Source organism: Mixophyes fleayi, chromosome 2 (genome assembly GCF_038048845.1).
Source record: "Mixophyes fleayi isolate aMixFle1 chromosome 2, aMixFle1.hap1, whole genome shotgun sequence".
Taxonomy (NCBI): Eukaryota; Metazoa; Chordata; class Amphibia; order Anura; family Limnodynastidae; genus Mixophyes; species Mixophyes fleayi.
This window is the reverse complement of record NC_134403.1, coordinates 72074870-72095027: the sequence shown is the minus strand read 5'-3', so window position 1 is coordinate 72095027 and position 20158 is coordinate 72074870. Positions and strand designations below refer to the sequence as shown.

At 40.2% G+C, this 20158-nt stretch overlaps 2 protein-coding genes across 3 annotated transcripts in view; one reads left to right on the top strand and one right to left on the bottom strand.

The window, feature by feature from the left end:
* The window catches only part of ENDOU (endonuclease, poly(U) specific), a 44203-nt gene extending 24896 nt beyond the window's left edge, over nucleotides 1-19307 (bottom strand). The window contains exons 1-4 of one of the 2 annotated variants that reach the window (XM_075199249.1): nucleotides 19159-19307; nucleotides 10723-10845; nucleotides 3678-3722; nucleotides 303-473 (exon numbers count right to left, since the gene is read on the bottom strand). In XM_075199249.1, coding sequence (XP_075055350.1) covers nucleotides 303-473; nucleotides 3678-3722; nucleotides 10723-10845; nucleotides 19159-19264 — 445 coding nt within the window. In that variant the 5' untranslated portion in view covers nucleotides 19265-19307. The remainder of the gene's footprint in view (nucleotides 1-302; nucleotides 474-3677; nucleotides 3723-10722; nucleotides 10846-19158) is intronic. The other variant, XM_075199248.1, reaches the window with a different exon arrangement.
* The window catches only part of TESPA1 (thymocyte expressed, positive selection associated 1), a 90824-nt gene continuing 78158 nt past the window's right edge, over nucleotides 7493-20158 (top strand). Inside the window, exon 1 of the mRNA XM_075199251.1 lies at nucleotides 7493-7549. The gene's annotated coding sequence lies outside the window, so the exon portion shown is untranslated. The remainder of the gene's footprint in view (nucleotides 7550-20158) is intronic.

The window sequence follows — 20158 nt, the reverse complement described above, 5'->3', positions numbered from 1 at the left end:
GGGCCACAGGTGTGGCCCTGAAAGAAGGAGATGTTGCCTGTCACTGTACTAATAACTACTGTCACCTGCTGTTACTACATTAATATAAATCCAGTGTTCTCGTGGCTGTACCTATAATCTTCCACAGCAGTGGTGACTGAACCAACATACAGTTGGAGAGGACCAGCTGGTTAAACAGAAAACTACTGTAATAGGATAAAGCATTATTCTTTCCCACTTTGAATCACCAGTCAGAAGCACTGTCTGACTCCCTATCATGGACATGACCCATCCCTTAGCCCCTGCATGCTCTTATAATATACGTTTGTGGTGACTGTCGCTAGCACTGCTTGTACTAGTACTGGCACTGGCTCCTCCACTGCACACGTTATCATAGTCACTGCAGCAGTTGTTGAATTTGCCACACTTTTTGTTGCAATGACAGTGATCATTCTTTTTATACTTCTGTCCACATCTTCCCTGGCAGGAGGTATCTGTGTATGAAGGAAAGAAAATAAACACTTAATGGAGATTTGAGTCTATAGCCCAGATGCTCTAGATTATCATATTGAATTCAAGGAGAACACAACAGTTCTTTAATGCTTTTAAGGTTTCCTTAAATCTAAGAAGCAGGGCCGTCATCAGGGGGGTACAGTGGGTACAAGTGTAAGGTGCCCGACGTGACCTGACTTTCTGCCACACCCCCTGTAATTAACCAATTAACCTTTTTTATGTGTTTGTTTTGCTGTTCTCCAGTGATGCGATGGCCAGTCACTGATAGTTGGTCGTATCACTGTGAGCTTGTTCCCAGTCTCTCAGTGACTGGGAGCTGCTGCTTCACATCAGGGAAGCAGAGAGCAGAAGGCAGAGAAACGAGGGGAGGGTGAAGTGGCATAGGGAGGGGATGTATGTGTGGTACACGTGTATGCAGTGCGGTGACTTGTAACTCTCCAAAATGACCAAGGTGAAGAAGAAGAAGAAGAAACAGAGGCAGAGAAGACACTAAGATGGCCCAGGAGGAGCCATGGAGCTGACAACTGGTTAATGTTCAAGTACATTGATTGGAAGGTCTGGGGAAGTCTGATATAAAGGGCATGGGGGGGATTTCTGAGAGCATGTGAAGAGGTCTGAGGAGCATGTGAAGAGTTCTGAGGAGCAGGGGCGGGCTGGGGCGGGGGGCAGGGGGGCATCGGTCCCCCGGGCCGCTCCGTCTGACCCCTGTTCGGGCCGCCCCCCGTGAATGGACGTTTTTTTTAATACTTACCTGCGGCCGCATCGCCGTGTCAGCGCACAGGCGGCCGCATCACATGATAGGTGATGCGGCCGCGTCATGAATGACGCGGCCGCATCGCCTATCATGTGATGCGGCCGCCTGTGCGCCCCCCGGGCTGAGACTCGCCAGCCTGCCTCTGCTGAGGAGCATGTGAAGAAGTCTGAGGAGCATGTGAAGAGGTCTGAGGGGCCTGTAAAGAGGTCTGAGGGGCCTGTGAAGAGGTCTGAGGAGCATGTAAAGATGTCTGAGGGGCATGTGACGAGGTCTGAGGGGCCTGTGAAGAGGTCTGAGGGGCCTGTGAAGAGATCTGAGGAGCATGTGAAGAGATCTGAGGAGCATGTGAAGAGATCTGAGGAGCATGTGAAGAGGTCTGAGGGGCATGTGAAGAGATCTGAGGAGCATGTGAAGAGGTCTGAGGGGCATGTGAAGAGATCTGAGGAGCATGTGAAGAGATCTGAGGGGCCTGTGAAGAGATCTGAGGAGCATGTGAAGAGGTCTGAGGGGCATGTGAAGAGGTCTGAGGGGCATGTGAAGAGGTCTGAGGGGCCTGTGAAGAGGTGTGAGGGGCCTGTGAAGAGGTCTGAGGGGCCTGTGAAGAGGTGTGAGGGGCCTGTGAAGAGGTGTGAGGGGCCTGTGAAGAGGTCTGAGGGGCCTGTGAAGAGGTCTGAGGGGCCTGTGAAGAGGTCTGAGGGGCATGCAATGCATGTTTATTATTGTTCCAATTAAAACATAATTGTAAGTTCTGTGCTAAGTTGAAAAATGTTCTATTTTACAAGTGCATTATATTATGTAATCAACATTATATGCGTAGGTAAACAATGATTAAAGTTCTATAAATTGTTGGATATTGTTCATGAGGGTGAGGCTAAAGGCTTGAGGATAGATTGAAGTAATGTATGCTTTGCACAATAGTGGGTTACCCTGTTATATAAAAACCTGTTCCCAAACTGGTTAGTACAGGGCTGATACCTCTGGTGATAGAGCAATTTGATGTTGCAGGTCCCAGAGAATCACCAGCTCCTGTAAAATATCACTGTTCTGTGGTGGGCAGCAAGTGCGGGTGTGTCCGGCACAGAGCTGGAAAGCCTGAAAAGGGTGTGTATGATGCATAAACTATATTCTGGTAATAGCAAAAGACTGTTGTTGCTTTCAGCAAAATAGCAGCTGTCAGGTATAGGGAAGTAGGACTTTAGTTACATTATTATTATTATTATTATTATTATTATTATTATTATTATTAAACATTTATTTGTTGGTTGCTGGACAGTAGTGGTATGGATTTTTCAACTTTTACTTTCTCTGGTTATTTTTTCCCCTGCCTGAGCTCATTGGGGCTGTTAGTTGCTTTATCCACATCGCACGGGTCCAGTCTAATAACTGTTGAGAGGCAGCATCTTCTTCCATCAGTGGGGGGCGCCAGAGTTATCTCTTGCCGAGGGCACTGAAATATCTGGTTACAGCTCAGAAAAGGGGTGATGAAAATGGCTGAAGGGGGTGATGAAAATGGATGAAGGGGGCATTTGCAAAATAGCTCTCTGTATTGTGTGGCGGTCACAATGATGTTCTCCGTATTGTGTGGCAGTTACAAGGATGCTCTCAGTGGTCTCTGTGTTCACTATAATGCTAAATACTAGTCAGATAGGGCAGGTAGATGTTTGTATTTGATTATAACTCTTTTATTACAATTTTTCATATATTTTATTGCCTAGATATGCCTTTGCTATGTGGTACTTTTATCTGGTCATAATAGAGTGTTGTGTTCAAGCTAAAGAGCCTAGTTATTCAGGGTTTGTTAACATTTTGCATTATAATACAATTGGTGCATATTTTAAAAACAGGACCTAAACTTCCTAGAAGCCAGCCACACGACAAAGCTGCATATACAAGCAAGAGAGAACAGCAGGTAGTCAAAGCTGTAAGAACAGTAAGAGAGAACAGTAGGTAGTCAAAACTGCAAGAACAGGTAAGAGAGAACAGTGGGTAGTTGAAGCTGCAAGAATAGGTAAGGGAGCAAGGCACAGTGTCTAAATTTAAATGCCGGAGAATACGCTTAAATATTCATATTCAAACATATTTCATTGCACCTGAATATTCATTAATGAGATCCAGCTATGCCTTATATGATTTGCTGAATGTCACCATATAGCTCCCTATCTGTATTAACTGGTTGTTTTGCACGTGCAGTATAATATTTTGTTAATTACTGAATACAAACATAAACATTGGTGGGGCAGGAGATGCTACAGGTGTATTAGCCTGGGGCATCCAGAATACTTAAACATGAGCTGGCCACAACTCTTCTCCTTCTGCCTCTCTTAGAGCCACAAATCTAAGACTGGTATTACAGATGTGCTACACAATGCAAGTTTCATACAGAAGTAAAGAAGAATGTCTCAATATACAATATTCAAAAATACATTATTACCTGATTTGTCATAGTGTGTTGCTTTATTTAAGTCAGGATCAATATCTGTTCAACAAAGAAACAGAAAATCAGTAAACATTTTATGTAACACTGACAGCCATGTATATAACATTTTGCATTAAAGAAAAATTCACTGATCTTCACTCTAACAGTCGTACTCCATTACAGTGCACATAGGTCATGGAAAACTGTGTAAAAACTATGGCATCAGTGAACAACAGGGTGGGGTTTGTATCATGAAGCTAAGTGCATTAAACTTTATGGAACCTTGAAGAATCATTCTCCTTTTATACAGCACAAACTTATTACGCACACACCTGGTTGGACTGCAGGGAAAAACTGGAGCACCCGGAGGAGACTAACGCAAGCTGCACACACATAGTACCTGTAATTGTGCCCAATGTCCCAGATCTGTGAGGCAGCAATACTAACTACCCTGCTGCCAAGTGCTTCTCATTTTTTATATTAATTTACTTTATACAGATTATACTGGCAACGTATGGCAGTCGGCGTCCGGGAGCTGCCGGGGGGAGGTGGGCGCGCGGGGGGCGGGGCTCAGAAGATTGTGTCATATTGGCCCCACTCTGTGACATAATTACGTCATTTTACAGCGGGGGGCGGGAAGAAATGTAGCGACTCTCAGGGAATCACAGCATTTTGGATTTAATTCTGCGCACTTCACTAGGAAGTGGGCAGATGCGGGAGGCTGCCATACTCGCCCGGGAGTCCGTGAGACCCACCCGGGATCCGGGAGTCTGCCGGACGTTCCAGGAGAGTTGGCAAGTATGATTCAGATTCAGCTTATGAATAGCTATGATAATAGTAGTGCCATGTATTTTTAAGGTATGACATATATTTATAAATAAAATCTAGACATATGTGCTTTATATAAATTCAATGGCTACCTGGTAAACCATTGCATTCTTTACGATGCAAACATAGGGTACATGAGAAAATATTGATTTATAGCTTAAAAGATTTTTGTTGTCCTTGTTGCAGGTGCTAGAATAGTCGACTGGGGGGGGTGCAAGTATTCTATTGCAAATATTAAGCTGCTATATGTGTGCAACTCAGGTCCAAAGAAAATTGAACATTTGAAACAGAATATACAGGTAACAAATATTAAATATTTAAAATATATTAATTATTTTTTATGAGAATGGTAAGAGAATCCACATTTACAGACAAGAAATAATAACATAGATTTGGAGGAAGCAATGAAAGAGAAACATTGTAGCCTTTTTGTCACTTTTCCTAGTATATATTTAGTATATTTACTTATACTTATATTTTGTAAACCTTACTTAAAGTACTTGAAGACCTTTTATTCAGGCTAGCAAGAAAATCAGCATTTTTGTCATTCCTTACATCTACATTTTACTGATTACAAAGCTCACCCCTCAAAATAAAACAAATGTACAGTGATTTAAAGAAAGTAGAGCAATGAAGTGTGGAATCTTAAATTTAATACATAGAAATGTAAAATAATTGATGTAGGACATGAACATCTGAATGCAGCATACAGAATGAATGGTGCTGTAATGTCAGGAACAGAGAAAAGGGAGTTCTAGTTTCAGATGATATGAAGGTAAGGAGGCCATGTAGTCAAGCAGTGAGAAAAAACAGTAGAATACCTGGATGCCTAAGAGGAGAGAGAAAGAGGTTATACTTCCACTTTATAGGTCACTGGTAAGACGTCACCTTTACTTTATACAGTTATGGAAGCAATGGTAGAACTACTGTGGACCACCCTCCCCCCCTTTCCCGCGGCTACCGCTCAGTTCTGATAAAAGCAGAGTCCTCTTTTGGGTATTGCTCGGTTACACATGTGCAGGAGAACCAACCACTCTGCTGTGGGAGGGGGTGGGAATGAGAGAATGGGAGGGAGAGGGGGGGGTACAGAAGCTTACAGCTGTATAACTGCCAAAAGAACATTAATAAAAAAGATAAAAACTCAGAGAAGTGCAATTAAAATAGTGCATAAAAAAGGGCAAAAATTATTAGGAGTGATTTTGGGAGCTGAACATGTACAGCTTAGAGGAGAGAGAAACATTTAAGTAAATCAAAAGTTTTGCTAGAATTCAGAAAGACAGTATTTTATAAAAAAAAAAAAATAAAAAAAAAAATTCAGGGTCAGGACAGGGTGACAGACAAGGTAGTAATGGCCATTGGTGCAGGGGGTACAGCCGCTATGGGGCGCACAACTGAGGGAGACCTGTCTTCCATGTCAAAGCCCCATATGTATGTGTGAGTTTTTGACCAATGAACGGTACATGGTGCGCACTAATGTCTAGTTACACCCCTGGTGACAGATACCTACAAACAGGACTGTTCCAAAAAAACATTAAAGATGTAACAGGATCAGGCTCTAATTAATAGGGTATTCCAGCAGCACAGCTATAATAAATCATACTTTTATATAATAACAGATCGAAGTGAAACAGCAATCACTGCTACTAATTGGTGTATCACACTACGGTGTCTATTTAACAAAGGTAAAAAAGCCCTAACTCTGGCAAAAATGGGAGCTTTCTCTAATAAAGCCCCTGACTGTAGAAGACTATCACCGGGTATCAGTATATCTACCATGGACAGCTGCGGTACAAGAACAAATTTTCTCAATAAAGTGGACGAAAAAAGTTTTCTATTGTTGCAACGAGCAGCAATCAAAAATCTCATTAACATAGGGTCTTAATAAATGTGTCACTGCAAAGTATATGCCTTAGCTGGTTTAGCTAGCAGGAAGAGCTTATATATTAGACTGCTTTAATACTGTGAAGTAGCCAGGCTAGCTGCCCAGTGTATGTAGAGAGTATAAGGAAATTTATTTTTTTTGTCATGTAGACTCAAACATATTTACTACAGTTTTACTTGAACTCTCTAAATTAAAAGTAGATAAGTCAATTGGTGCACATGGGAAATAATATCAAGCAAAGCGGTTGGATTGTTGGGCTTGGTAACTAAATGTACAGTGGATCAGTTGGTATAGCTAATTTAGATTTGAGCAATGTTTTTGATAGTGTCCCACAATAAATGAATTTCAGAAAATAAAATTCCTTGGATTTGACTCAAAGTTAGTGAATTGGTTATATGTTTGGACTAAGGATAGGAGACAACGATTTGAGGTCAATGGTGTAAGCTCGGAGGAAGGATTTGTGTCAGTGGAGAATCTCAGGTATTAACCCTGGTCCTGTTTTGTTACTGTATTCGTTATTAATATTACTTGGGGTCCACAAGAGTAAGCATTTCTTTTTGAGGATGATTGGCATGTATTAAGCATGTACTAGCATGCTAAACTGCATGGCAAACTGGCGCTTAATAAAACAAAAAGATGTGGTTCTGTCAGGTGAGAAAGCTCAGACCGCACGCTATCTTATCTGTGATTGGCTGAGCAGTGTAAGAGATTGCTCCAGCTGGGCTGCCTGGCTATTAACTACCGGAGCTTAATTCATTGGGTGCTCCTTGGGAGAATACATCCATTCCATGTGTTTTTTTCTTTCCATGTGGCTTACCATCTTCCTATTGGACTACTTCAAACCAAGACTGAAGGAAGTTAGGTAAGTAATTATTATGGGCAAACCATTTTTTTTTTCATGCATGCACTTAGGGGGGTTTCCAGAAGCATGGAAACCCCCCTCCCCGGCCCAAGAATGGGTTGTCGAGGACCCAGGCCGGGAAACAGTTTTCCTCCTGGTGTCTGGTTCTTGCCCCACCCACCGTACTGCATACCGTGGATCACTAATCCATTCCTCCCCTCTGTGTTTGCCAGCTGAACTCTCCCAAGCTCACAGCATGTCACACATGAGGCGTGCACCACCGGACATCCCAGGCATAGGAAGACAGAGGAGTCTCATGGTGACAGATGGAAGTAGGTAAGTGTGGGGGAAGCAGGGGACTTATATTGTTAGATGTCATTCTTCTTTTTTTTTTGCTGTATTATTCTTTTAAGAGCTGTATGTGAATCAATTTCCCCTAATGGTTCCTTAGTTACACTAAATGTACACTCAGCAGTACTCACATGCAATTGCTGTCCAGTCAATTAGAGTTTTATAGTAATAGTTTTGGAAAAAGGTCTCCCAATTGTCATGTTAAAGTATGGATTTGTATCTATGTGGAACCTGATGTGAGCCTGAGATGTGATAATATTATACAGATTCACATTAAGCCATAAGGTGTTGCGTAATGATCGCCAGTATTATGCTTGACTTGCCCTATATTTGCTTTGATGATAAATGAATCTGATCTCCTGGTCTCCTGGTGTTAAAAATTATTTTGTTATTAACGAATAAAATTATCCTCTCTGTCAAAAATAAGGTGTGCTTTAGAGAAGAATTAAGAAATAAATACAAAATTGTGGTAGGTCAATATACATTTATGTGATTTTCAACTGGATGTTAATTTTTCAGATGCAAGAAAATACATATAATTATAAAAATAAAACAACTGGTGTACACTTGTTACATAATGTAAATTGGGTGGGTAACTATTATTTTAAGGTGGAATGATGGGATGATATTAATTTAACGATGGGGTGATTTAAGGGCTATTAGTTGCATATGGGGCTGAATTTGGATGAAATTAGGGCTATTTATTATATTTGACCTAATTATTTAATGTCAGGCATGTTTTGATTGGGAATTAATTAATCATGAACGTTTGCCAAACGTCACGTCGACACCGTATGACGCCAGCTCGCACGCCATCATTTTCAGTTCGACGATGGAGAGAGACAGAAGAGGACGTCAGAGAAGAGACGGTGCGAGGAACAGAAGACAAAGACGCCGGATAGAAGAAGACGGCGCGGACAAGAACAGAAGAGAGAAGATGGCGTGGAAGAGGAAACAGAGGCAGAGAGCCCTTGTCAGGGCTAAGAGCTACTCTGCTCTTTGAAGACCCAGTGGGATCAAAACCCAAAGACGGCGGCAGAGGATTGAGGTGGCGGCAGACAGGAAAATCCCTGGAGAAGATCCCCGAAGACTCGGGAGCCAGGTAGGGCTTTTCTGAGCACCATCTTCCTCCTGGGCCCCCGCCCACACTCTTCCCATCGAAGGACGCAAGGCCCTGCTGCAATTTTGGCATTAGGCTCATGGGCCAAATAGGGGGGAAAAAGGCCCCGGGTCAGTTGGGATATTTGGGCATTAGCCCTTAGGTAGGTAGTTAGGGGCATTCGGCCCTTAGTAGATAGAAGTGCACCAGGCCCTTTGGTTAGATAGTTAGAGCACAAGGCCCTTTAGTTAAATAGCTAGGACACAAGGCCCTTTAGTTATAGTTAGGGCACAAGACCCTTTAGTCAGATAGTTAGGTCACATGGCCCTTTAGTTAAATAGCTCGAGCACAAGGCCCTTTAGATATAGTTAGGGCACAAAACCCTTTATTCAGAGAAGCCCATTAGTTACAGAGAAGGGAACAAAGCCCTTAGGAAGCTGAGGCACAAGGTCTTCATTAGTGAGTGGGATATAAGTCCCCAGATAGGTGGGCACCAGGCCCATGGTGTAGAGAGGTGCTAGGCACATTTCAGAGTTGAGGGGGGTATTATGCCTCATTTGTTTAGGAGAGGTTATATCCTGTTGGTTAGTAGTGCAGTAGACCATTATAGTAAATAGCAGGGCGTTAGGTCCTATGTAGTTAAGTATGAAGAAGGAGAGAGTGGCATATTAAGCCCGTAAAAGTCCTGCGCCCCAAGACAAGACGGGCTTAACAGCCGGGGTTCAGGCCGCGGGCAGAGGCCTGCGGAGCAGCTGAGTTCCAGTGGACCCGGGTGACTTAGGACTTGTGAGCAGGCTTGAGGGGTGGTTCCTGTTCATGGCAGAGAAAGGACGGTGTGTCACATAGTGGTCCCTCCGAATCAGGTGAGTACATGGGGTAGTAGGGAAGGGGAGTGCAGTTTGTGTGACTTTGTCTCCCTTAGCAGCTGTTACAGCACGACCCCCTAAAGTGCTAAGGACAATACCTACTTGTCCTCTGATTGTAAGGGGTTAAGGAAACCCACAGATCACTCCCCACAATGATCATTGGGTTTTCTGATATTGTAAGAGTAAAGGAATCTCTCTGGTATTAGAAACGTGCATGCATGTGAGTGCTGGTGTCACAATATGTACGAGCTCAGTCTATTAAAGCCAATGGAAATACCCATTAATTACATGACCATGAAGGCTGTATTGAAACATACATTTTAGCATAGGACTACTTCATTAAGTGAAGGAGAATGTTATACTGGTTGCTTGTGAATCTATGTGACAAATGTAATGACTGTGAATATGTAAGTTTTTGATGAGCACAAGCGAGGACAGCCATGGCCAGGAAAGAAACATTGTATCACATGCACCACATGGGCCTGTGTTATAACAGAGCAGTGATGGAGTAATAATATATAGGTTTGTTTCCATATTTATGCTTCACTGTGTGGGTAGAACTTACCTAAGGCTGATCTTCCTCCTTTGGTGTCTGTTCTGCATTGTGTGCATTATACAATATGCTATATTTTTATAACTAGAATTTATATTATGAATGGTCTATAAAATACATACTTGCTGTTTGTGATGTGCAATAGATATTACTTTGTGTGTGCCAACAATTTGTCTTTATTTACCTCTGGTAAACCATAGTGTGTAGTCAACAGGATTGAATGGGCAAGTTAGCATATTTTAGCAGGGCTATGGACAGGGACAGGTTAGGCCGGGGGGCAGGGGGGGCATCTGCTCCCTGGGCCGGTCCCATAGTGGACTACCTTGGGCTGGGTCACTGGGCCACCATTTTTTTCCTTTAAAATGTTCCTAATAGGCTGCTGAGTCGAGTCTTGAACCACCCCCCCCCCCCCCGGCCTAAAATTTGCCAGTCTCCCTTGTTATAGTCTCCCTTGTTATGGATGTGAGCACAGGTTTGTCACTTACCTGTAACTTAAATTTAATCACAGAGCACTTGCAGAGCTGTATGTAGCCCCAAATTTGAATTTTATTGCAAATGTTAAGATTTTATGTAGGTTTGGCCTGTACTTAAATATTAGTATACATTTAACAAGACAATTATGTATATGTCCTTTTCTTACAGTTACAAATGGAGTAATCTTTGCAGCAGTCCCCGAACCTCTCACAGTGGCTGTTGCATTGACAGGTGTAATCCCTGTTGTTGGGCTTGTCTCCACAGCGATTCTTACAGGAGTCCTCACATTCTGCAGGAGAAAAACACATGAGATCCATCATTAACTTCATTTGCAATTTAATTGGGGCATTGACAGAACTATCTTACCTTTAATTGTAGTACACTTATTGTGGTTACCCTACCCCATGACCCTGACTGTTTTCCTCATGCACATACTTGTACTGAGACTTCTGCTGAAGAGTTGAGGGAGAGAAGGAATCCAGTCTACTGAGTCTAATGACAGATGTCTCCTGACTCATGCCATCCTCTCCCTCCTAACCTCCAGCTTTCCAATACCGATGATTCCAGCAGGGGTCCTCACAATAAGTGAGTACTGTGGACAGCTACATTAGGAAAACAGTTGACATCACACACTCCCAAAACAATTGATTACTCCTTTAACCAAAGACCTGACAATTGGCATCTTTAAAACATTCATCCTGCTGAGAACATTACAATGTTTAGTTATTAACACTTTGATTTGTGGAGTTGGCATGCAATGTTTTGAGCGAAACAAACATTTCAAATAGCGATTGTCTCCTTCATATATTAACCTGTAAATAAATATTTGGTAAAAGCCACCTGAACTTTATAATCTGTACCAAGAGATTATGGGTGAAATTCTTGTTCGGACTCAACCTGCACTCGACTTTTGTTTAAAAAATGAGCACGGAACATGAGCGTAGTTCCAACCATATTCAAATCTAAGAGGATCTCAAGATGCATTTCAAATTGAATCTGGATGTATGTACACTCTGCCTTAACGTTACAGAGTACAGTATACACACAAGCAATTCATACAATTTATCTTTTCACTCATACATATGATTTAGAATCAGTCAAATTTTTGGACGTTTCTCTCTCAATACAAAATGATAAAATTATATCAATGAACTACAACAAGCCACTAATTTTCTTCATTATAATAGTGGTCATCATAGACCGTGGATTCAAAATATACCACACAGTCAGTTTTTTTCGATTGAGAAGGGACTGTAATCAATTAGATTTCCAAATCCAGCCATCTAAGATGTATCAAGAATTTACTAAAAAGGGTTATCCAAATACCCTTTTAGAGGAAGCAATAACGGAAGCCTCAAAATTAGATAGGAATACATTTTTATATTGTCAATCAGATTCAAAACAATTGTCAAAAACATATATAAAGATAATGATGTTCCTCTATTCATATCCAAGTTTAATAACAAATCAACTCAAATTAGAAAGATTATTTATCAGAATTATTCAATTCTAAAACAAGATAACATTTTAGGGTCTTAAAAATAAAAATCTAAAAAATATATTGACACCTAGTATTTTTAAACATCGGTAGAATCCAAAGGCTGAATCCATTAGCTGGTTACCATCTAGACCAGTGGGCTGTTATTGTTGTAATAGAAAGACATTTATAGTTAATAGAACAAAGACAATTATTTCAACTATTTCTGAACAACACTTTGCCATTAATCAATTTATTAATTGCAAGTCTCAGTTTGTTGTATACATGCTGCAGTGCCCTTGCGGACTGCAGTATGTGGGCAGAACAACTAGAAGTCTTAAGACCAGGTTTAGAGAACACAAACGTAACATCGAATTGGGTCTTTATACCCACAGTGTCTCTAGACATTTCTTACAAGTCCAAAATAGAGCAACTAAAGGTTTACAGCTCTATGGGATTGAACAGATGGAGAATACCTTAAGAGGAGGAGATAGATTCCGTCGACTTTGTAGTGCTGAAACTTTCTGGATATTCAAACTGCGGACTTTACATCCAGAGGGCCTGAATGAATCTTTAGAATTTCAGGAATCTTAGTTTACGTATTTATCGGTATGCCCATCTCCCATATCCCAATTACTGATTAATGTCCCCTTTTTTCTTGCAATTTATCTGTGCATATGTTGATGTCCATTCTTATGTGTACCATATGTATTATTATATAGGTATGTGTATACATAAACATATCGTAACACTAGGTCAAAGGTATATTTATTTATTGGGGTTTAGCGTTAATGATGCTAGCAATCATCTTTGCCATACTGTTTAATGGTTATGCGAACACCATTATTGAATACATAGCCTTTTTAGATAAGCTTTTGTTTTATAAGTATTTTTTATATATCTACATATTATTAGCCTATGTTGCCATTGCGATATTACAAGATTTCACTACCGCCAGATTTCATATGGCTGGAAGCAATTAAGTACTTATTACTGAACCTATTTAAGACGGATAATTGAATCTACACACATCCTGTCTTTGAGAAAGTTCAGGGGAGCTGAACGAAACGCGTCAGGCACTCCTGAAGGAGAGGAAATGTACCCATGCATGCTACAGATTACCACGATTGTTCAAGATCTATTTCCTAGAGACATTAGTGAGCTATCTGCAGTAGCTATTTTTGTCCCAAGCTAACTCGTCAGTGACTCATACGCGGATCGTGCTTACCTGCTTTCCACCTATTGAATTCCTGTGAGACGGTAAAGTGAACCGACGAGCATTAGCGCTCCACCCGCCCCTTCACAGCCGGCTCACCATTCAGAAATCCACGGATGTGGTAGTGGTGAGTGCAATTTTCATATACTTATATCTACTGCCGTATTTTCAATCACATTGTGGAGACAGGGATATAATCAAGGTAATTTATTACCTATACCCATGAACAGGGCCATCTTTTCCATTGGGCACGATGGGCAGGTGCCCGGGGGCCCCACAGGCATTGGGGCCCCATACGCAGGGCTCTTAATTAGAATAAATAATCCTGCAAAAGAAAAAGCCTGCAAAAAAAACCTTCAAGTGTCACTGAGCAAGTACATCTATCTATCTGTATCTATATATCTATAGCTATATCTATATCTCTATACATCTATATATATATATATATATATATATATATATATATATATATGTAGGGGCCCCGGTGCACTGCTTTGCCCAGGGGTCCATAATGTTGTTAAGATGGCTCTGCCCATGAATGAAAAGTGGAGCGGAACCAATCCTGTTAAAAAGTGAAAATCTGAACATATCACCCTAACGAACTCCTGAATTGACAGTTGGATTTCTAGGGAGTGATATATGTAATCAGCTTTCAGACTTTGAATTTAACACATTACGATCCAGATAATTATTTAACATTGTTACCATCTGTGTACTCAAAAGATCTGTCACTCAAAGTCATATATCCACTATCGCAATTGGCAGTACTGAGTGTAACGGAGAATCCATTTTATTAAATTTTATATTTCTTCTCCATCTGCCATTTATTGAGAAGAATATGTTTTTTATTTTTAATATTTATTTTTATATATTTTTATGAGACCAGTCTCTTGGGATTCTAATATTCATGAATGTGTATTTCATTGTATTGACATATATGGTTATCTAATGTTGGTCTTATTAAATATGAGCTATTATTAATATTAGTTCCTCTTGTGCAATTAATATTTAAGTTTTGTTTTCATATTGTACACAAGCATATGGGCAATATAGGGTCACATCAGAACGCATGCAAAAAATTATATTATTAAAATAAATTAACAACTCTAAAAAGTATAATCATGAATAAAAATATGGTTGGTTTAATTTTTTTTTATTTTTTTAGATTTTTTTTTTACATGAAATACATAACGCCATAACTCCATAACATAACTACATAAGATATTCTTAATGCACACTGTATATACAATGTATTTTTATAGTATATCTTACTTGCATGCACATGTTTGGCATGTAAAAGTGTACTTTTCCAAACAAAGACTATACTGTGTCAGTCATCACTATGAATCATCCTTTACACCTGCCCGGTAGCTGGTGCAAATGATAGGTTTGAAAACAAGCAGGCTTAAGAGGATCCCAGGACTTGAACTGATCGCTTCTGTGTGAGCACGCTTGTACTGTACATTGCCTACATCTGTCTGCCCCTTCCCAACCTCGTTGTGCCCTTCAAGGCATAGGCAGTAGTAAGTGTCATATGTGTTCGGACATGAATTGCATGCATTTGCGTTTATTGGCATAAAGTCCGCTTCTGAGCATGCAAAAAGCTATTTCACGCAAGATACGACATGCTAACGAATTTATGTCCGAACATGACTCAGGTCCCAAATGAGCATTCCAGAGAGGAACTACCAGCATGCAGCAAGAAAACAGGTCAAATGGCAAATATTATATAGGTTATCTCTACGTATTTTTGAAACCCTTACTAACATGTTTAGGAGTTATAAATTGAATAAATGTTAAAATGTTTAATCCTTTGATTTTATAATAAAATAAATATTGATTAGCAAGATGCTGATTCACCAATGACTCACCAATGCATAAATGTGTTTTATTTAATCTAAGAAACAATATTTTGCCATGTAATGGCCCGCGTCTGTCATGTTACTGTACAGTATGTTATTATAAAGTGCTCAAGCAGAAGCCCAGGCCTATTACACCTCTGTGCTGAAGGGGGATGATAAACATTGCTGCGTAAACCGAGGGGAAAATAGACTTCTGTGAGACCCCAGGCCCCATCTGTAGGAACAGCTGGACAGACACTTCTGGGGTCTGCGCCGTAATGGCAATTTAGGGCAGAGCTGAGTCCTCTCAGGGCACAGCTCTGTATTTGGCAATAAGCCCTAATATGTTGCATTCTCTGCAAGTCTACCTGGGATTGTCAGGAGAGCCCTTGTGGAGTGCAGATTTCTGTTTCCCAGTGTATTTAGACCTTTAAGGGAACACTATTACTAAGCTAATGAACATGCAATTACATTCCGGTTCTGCTCTATATCCCTTACATAATTATAGCCGCTATGTCCTTTCTGTACATAGGCTGTAAATTAAAGTTTAACTAGGTTTTTCATGTTTTATTGTGCATATAAAAGCAGTGGCAGCCTTTAAAGAACATCACTAAAATACATATTGTGTTTCATGCATTTAAACATAGGGCTCTGCTATTAATATTACAGAAATACATGTTTTAAAATATTTTTCTCTGTTTTAAATTTTGAATCACAACGTTTATAGGTTTACAAGTTTCTACAAGATACTTTCTTAGCAGCCTGACCCACGTTACTTAAATTATAGATAATAGTTTAATTTATTAACCACTGAATATGCAGACACTCTGAGCATTTAAGTTTGCACAAAGATGTGAGATTAAAGGTCCAAATGGAAATGTACATTGTGGAAAGAGTAAAAATAAAGTCACTTCCCACTAACCCTTTAAGATCACCTCCGTCACTAATTCCAGCTTCTCCATTTTTGTTGTGAAATAATATCATCATCATCATCATCACCATTTATTTATATAGCGCCACTGATTCCGCAGCTCTGTACAGAGAACTCATTCACATCAGTCCCTGCCCCATTGGAGCTTACAGTCTAAATTCCCTAACATACATACACACAGACAGACAGACAGACATAGAGAGAGAGAGAGAGAGAGAGAGAGAGAGAGACTAGGGTCAAATTTTTGATAGCAGCCAATTAACCTACTAGTATGTTTTTGGAGTGTGGAAGGAAACCGGAGCACCCAGAGGAAACCCACGCAAACACGGGGAGAACATACAAACTCCTCACAAGTAAGGCCATGGTTGGGAATTGAACTCATGACCCCAGCGCTGTGAGGCAGAAGTGCTAACTACTATGCGTTTCATTTTCATTTATCTTAAGTCATTTGAGAGAGGAAACTTTTTATTTTGTCCTGAATTTGGAAATAAATAATGCTGGTTGGTATGGACTGCTTTTCTGTGGAAGCCTTGCTCAATACCAGAAATACTCAATGGGTTGTTTACATGAAGGAATCCTGTGTCATCAATTCCAGCACAGCAAAGGCGGGGTGAGGTTATAAGCTCTACTACATCTTTCTTTAAACAATTGCATTGTTGCCATAATCCTACTTTACAGGTTATTGCAGTTTAAATATTGTCTGGAGTCTTTAGAATACATAAACAATTAGCAATAAAAAATGTTTTTAAGATTAACAGAATTGGCTTTCTAAAGCCTGGTTGCTGCACCTGTAACATTCACCACTCCGCAGACTGTTGTGGGTGTAATAGAATCCTCCACTATTTTCAAACATGTGCATAGTCATCAATTAGTAACTTATACAGTCATACAAACTATGCATTATTTTTATTATAAAGGTAGTCCTGGATTTGTTCAAAAAACATTTAAGCCCAGGACTGGGGCAACAGAGTTATAGGGGCACTTTGCACACTATTGTTTTTGTTATTTTATTTTGTATAGTAATTTGTTATTTACATATATACTGTAACTATTGAATCAGGGCTGATTTATTTAAAATGTATTTTATAGTGGTATGTGTGGAGTGGTTTGGTCCATAGACGAGTACCTCTAGGAAGGATGGGGGTTTGGGACGATACATAAAAATGTCATATTAAGGCACAACATCTAAATCTGGGACTGCTCACAGGTAATATTTCACAGGTCATTAATGGGACTGTCCACATTTCAACATACGCACTTAGAATACCATGTGCTCCATACAAGTCAAATAGGATAGGTCCATACCATAGAACATTTTCTCCTTACCTGCCACCTGGAAGCTTAAAGTTCACAAAGACTAAATACATCCAGTCCAATTGAAAATAACAGCATATAACTTTTTATTTTCCATCTGTATTGAAGAGGACTGACTGGATTGGGGTCACACATTTACAGAGCATCCCAACTCTCTGCAGAAATTACAGGAGGTAGCAGTCATCATCATCAACATTTATTTATATAGTGCCAACCAGTTCTGTAGGGTTTTTCAATTGGGAACAACCACAGTCTCTCATCCACCCTCATTACATGCTCCCATTCCCGGTTACAAGACTTTTTTCGGGCTGCACCCACTCTATGGAAGTCAATCCCTTGCACAATAAGACTCTCCTCTGGTCTAGAAACTTTCAAGTGTTCTCTGAAAACCCACCTCTTCAGACAAGCTTATAATATTCCTCAACTACCCTCTTATCCTCACTAGATTACCCTATTACCACCCGTTACACAATTTCACACAAGACAACTACTCCCTGACCAACATTGTTGTGTGATGGGATCATTTAGCTTACGAATCACTTTTACCTTTGCAGTCTGGCTGGACCGAAATGCAAAATGTAGACTTAACCTCATGTATCAAAATCCCATTGCCCCCTAGATTGTAAGCTTGCGAGCAGGGCCTTCTCACCTCTTTGTCTGTTTTACCCAGTTTGTTTCTTACTGTATTTGTCCCCAATTGTAAAGCACTACGGAATATGTCGACGCTATATAAATAAATGATGATTATGTTAATACAATACTGGGTAATACAGACAGGCAGAAAGGTGAAAGGGCCCTGCTGGCAAGCTTCTAATCTACAATCCCAAGGAAAGCCCCCCTTCCTGTTTGCTATAGAGGGCAGGACAGACAGTGAAGAAGTTAGGTCCAGTTGTGGACAATCGCTTTAACATAGTAAAAATGAAAAGAAAAAAATCTAGAAATTTAAAAATTAAATACAATGATTTGTATATAATTATATATTAAAAATAAGTATTTTGTGTATACCATAGAACAGACCAGGACAACCTGTGTCGCTAAAGGTGTTGTGAAACTACAAGTCCCAGCATGATTTGTCAGACGATAGCCAGCTGATAGTTGTCAGGGTAAGCTGGGAATTGTAGTTTCACAACATGTGTAGAACCACGGGTTGTCCAGGCCTGGAGAAGACAGAGGGAGAAGACAAGTGACCCATAAGATCATTTTCATCAGATAAACATCAAATTTGTTCTTTGCTGATAATAATATTGCTTATCTCTTGTTGCAGGCTTAGGCACCCTAGTGCTCTTCAGCTCTTGTGGAACTACAAGTCTCACTATGCCCTGCCTGGCAGCTGGTACAAAACGACAAGTCAAAGTCCTGCCTGCCAGCTGCTGTGAGAATACCAGTTCCAGTAAGCCTTTGTGTGTGCCAGAGGGGCTGTCAGGACATGCTGGGACTTGTAATTCCACAACAGCTCGAAATTTGTGTGCTGTCTGCATTCTTACAGAAAACAGTTCATAGTGGATGGTAAGAAAACAATCACAAGTATATAAGTATACATCATAATATATTCAATATAATCTCAAAATACTAACCTTTCATTTATGCTGTGCGTCGCTTGCAAGTACAGTCATTTATTTTGCCTTATTCAGCATAATATACCCAATGATCAAAAATAATACCAGCCTTTCATTACATATGCTGTGGTCCATTTGCAGAAGTGTAACATGCAGCACACCTGCACAAGATTGTCTTTAACATACAGAAGTTATAGTACAGTAGCTTATAATAAAAACTAACAGCTAGGTAGAATCTAATGTTATTCTGTAGCATAATAAACTTACGTTCACTGGAACATGTCTCAAATGCTAAAACACCTGCAATAGCAGAGAGCAAGAGGAAGACCAGCAGCTGCTTCATGGTGGAAGACAAGACTGACCCAAAGTTCATAGGGACGGGTGTTTTCTTCTATGATCAATTGTTAAGGAGGAGAAGCAAAATAGAATAAATATTAATTATGACACAAAGTTCTGATACACATGGGCGTTGAAATAGGATGCCTAGAAAAAAACCTTGTACTAGTGCTCCAGTTTCCTCCCACACTCAAGAGACAGGCTGGTAGGTTAATTGGCTTCTGACAAAATTAACCCTAGTGTACGTATCTGAGAAGTAGGTAATATAGATTGTAAGCTCCATTGGGGCAGGGACTGATGTGAATAATGAAGTATTCTCTGTACAGCTCTGCATAATATGTAGGTGCTATATAAATAACTGGTAATAAATAAATAATAGTTGGTGCTTGCTCTTAACAGAGCATTCAGAGGGTGTTCTTATACCCTTCCTGCAGCATAGTGTACAATGTACTTAATACCCACTAGTGTTATTTTTATTTACATGCATTTTTACTAGTCTTTCTAAAGCTAGTACAGCAAATGGGTCTAAAAATAGAGCCCATTGTTTTAATAGCTTAACAATTGAAGATTATAATGATATTATCTGTATATATACAAATAAGAGATTATTGTTAGAATGTATATATGTTGTTGGAACATATTCCACAGCAATGTACAATCAGATTCTATTCTGGTACATCAGTCCGTGCAGTAAATAATCACCAGAGCCAATCTGGTCTGATGCCAGCAGTTTAAACGCTAGCAGGACAATTACTGATCCAAGTGGGGGGCCCTCAAATTCCAAGCATGGAACTATCTGTCCATATAACGCAAACAGCAGTCAGTGGCCGCTATTGATTTGTATCAGTAGTGATACTTGCATACATGATGTTCAGGAAATTCCCTGATTAGGGGGAACTCCGAGGAGAGCAGACAATTTTCCCGGGAAGGG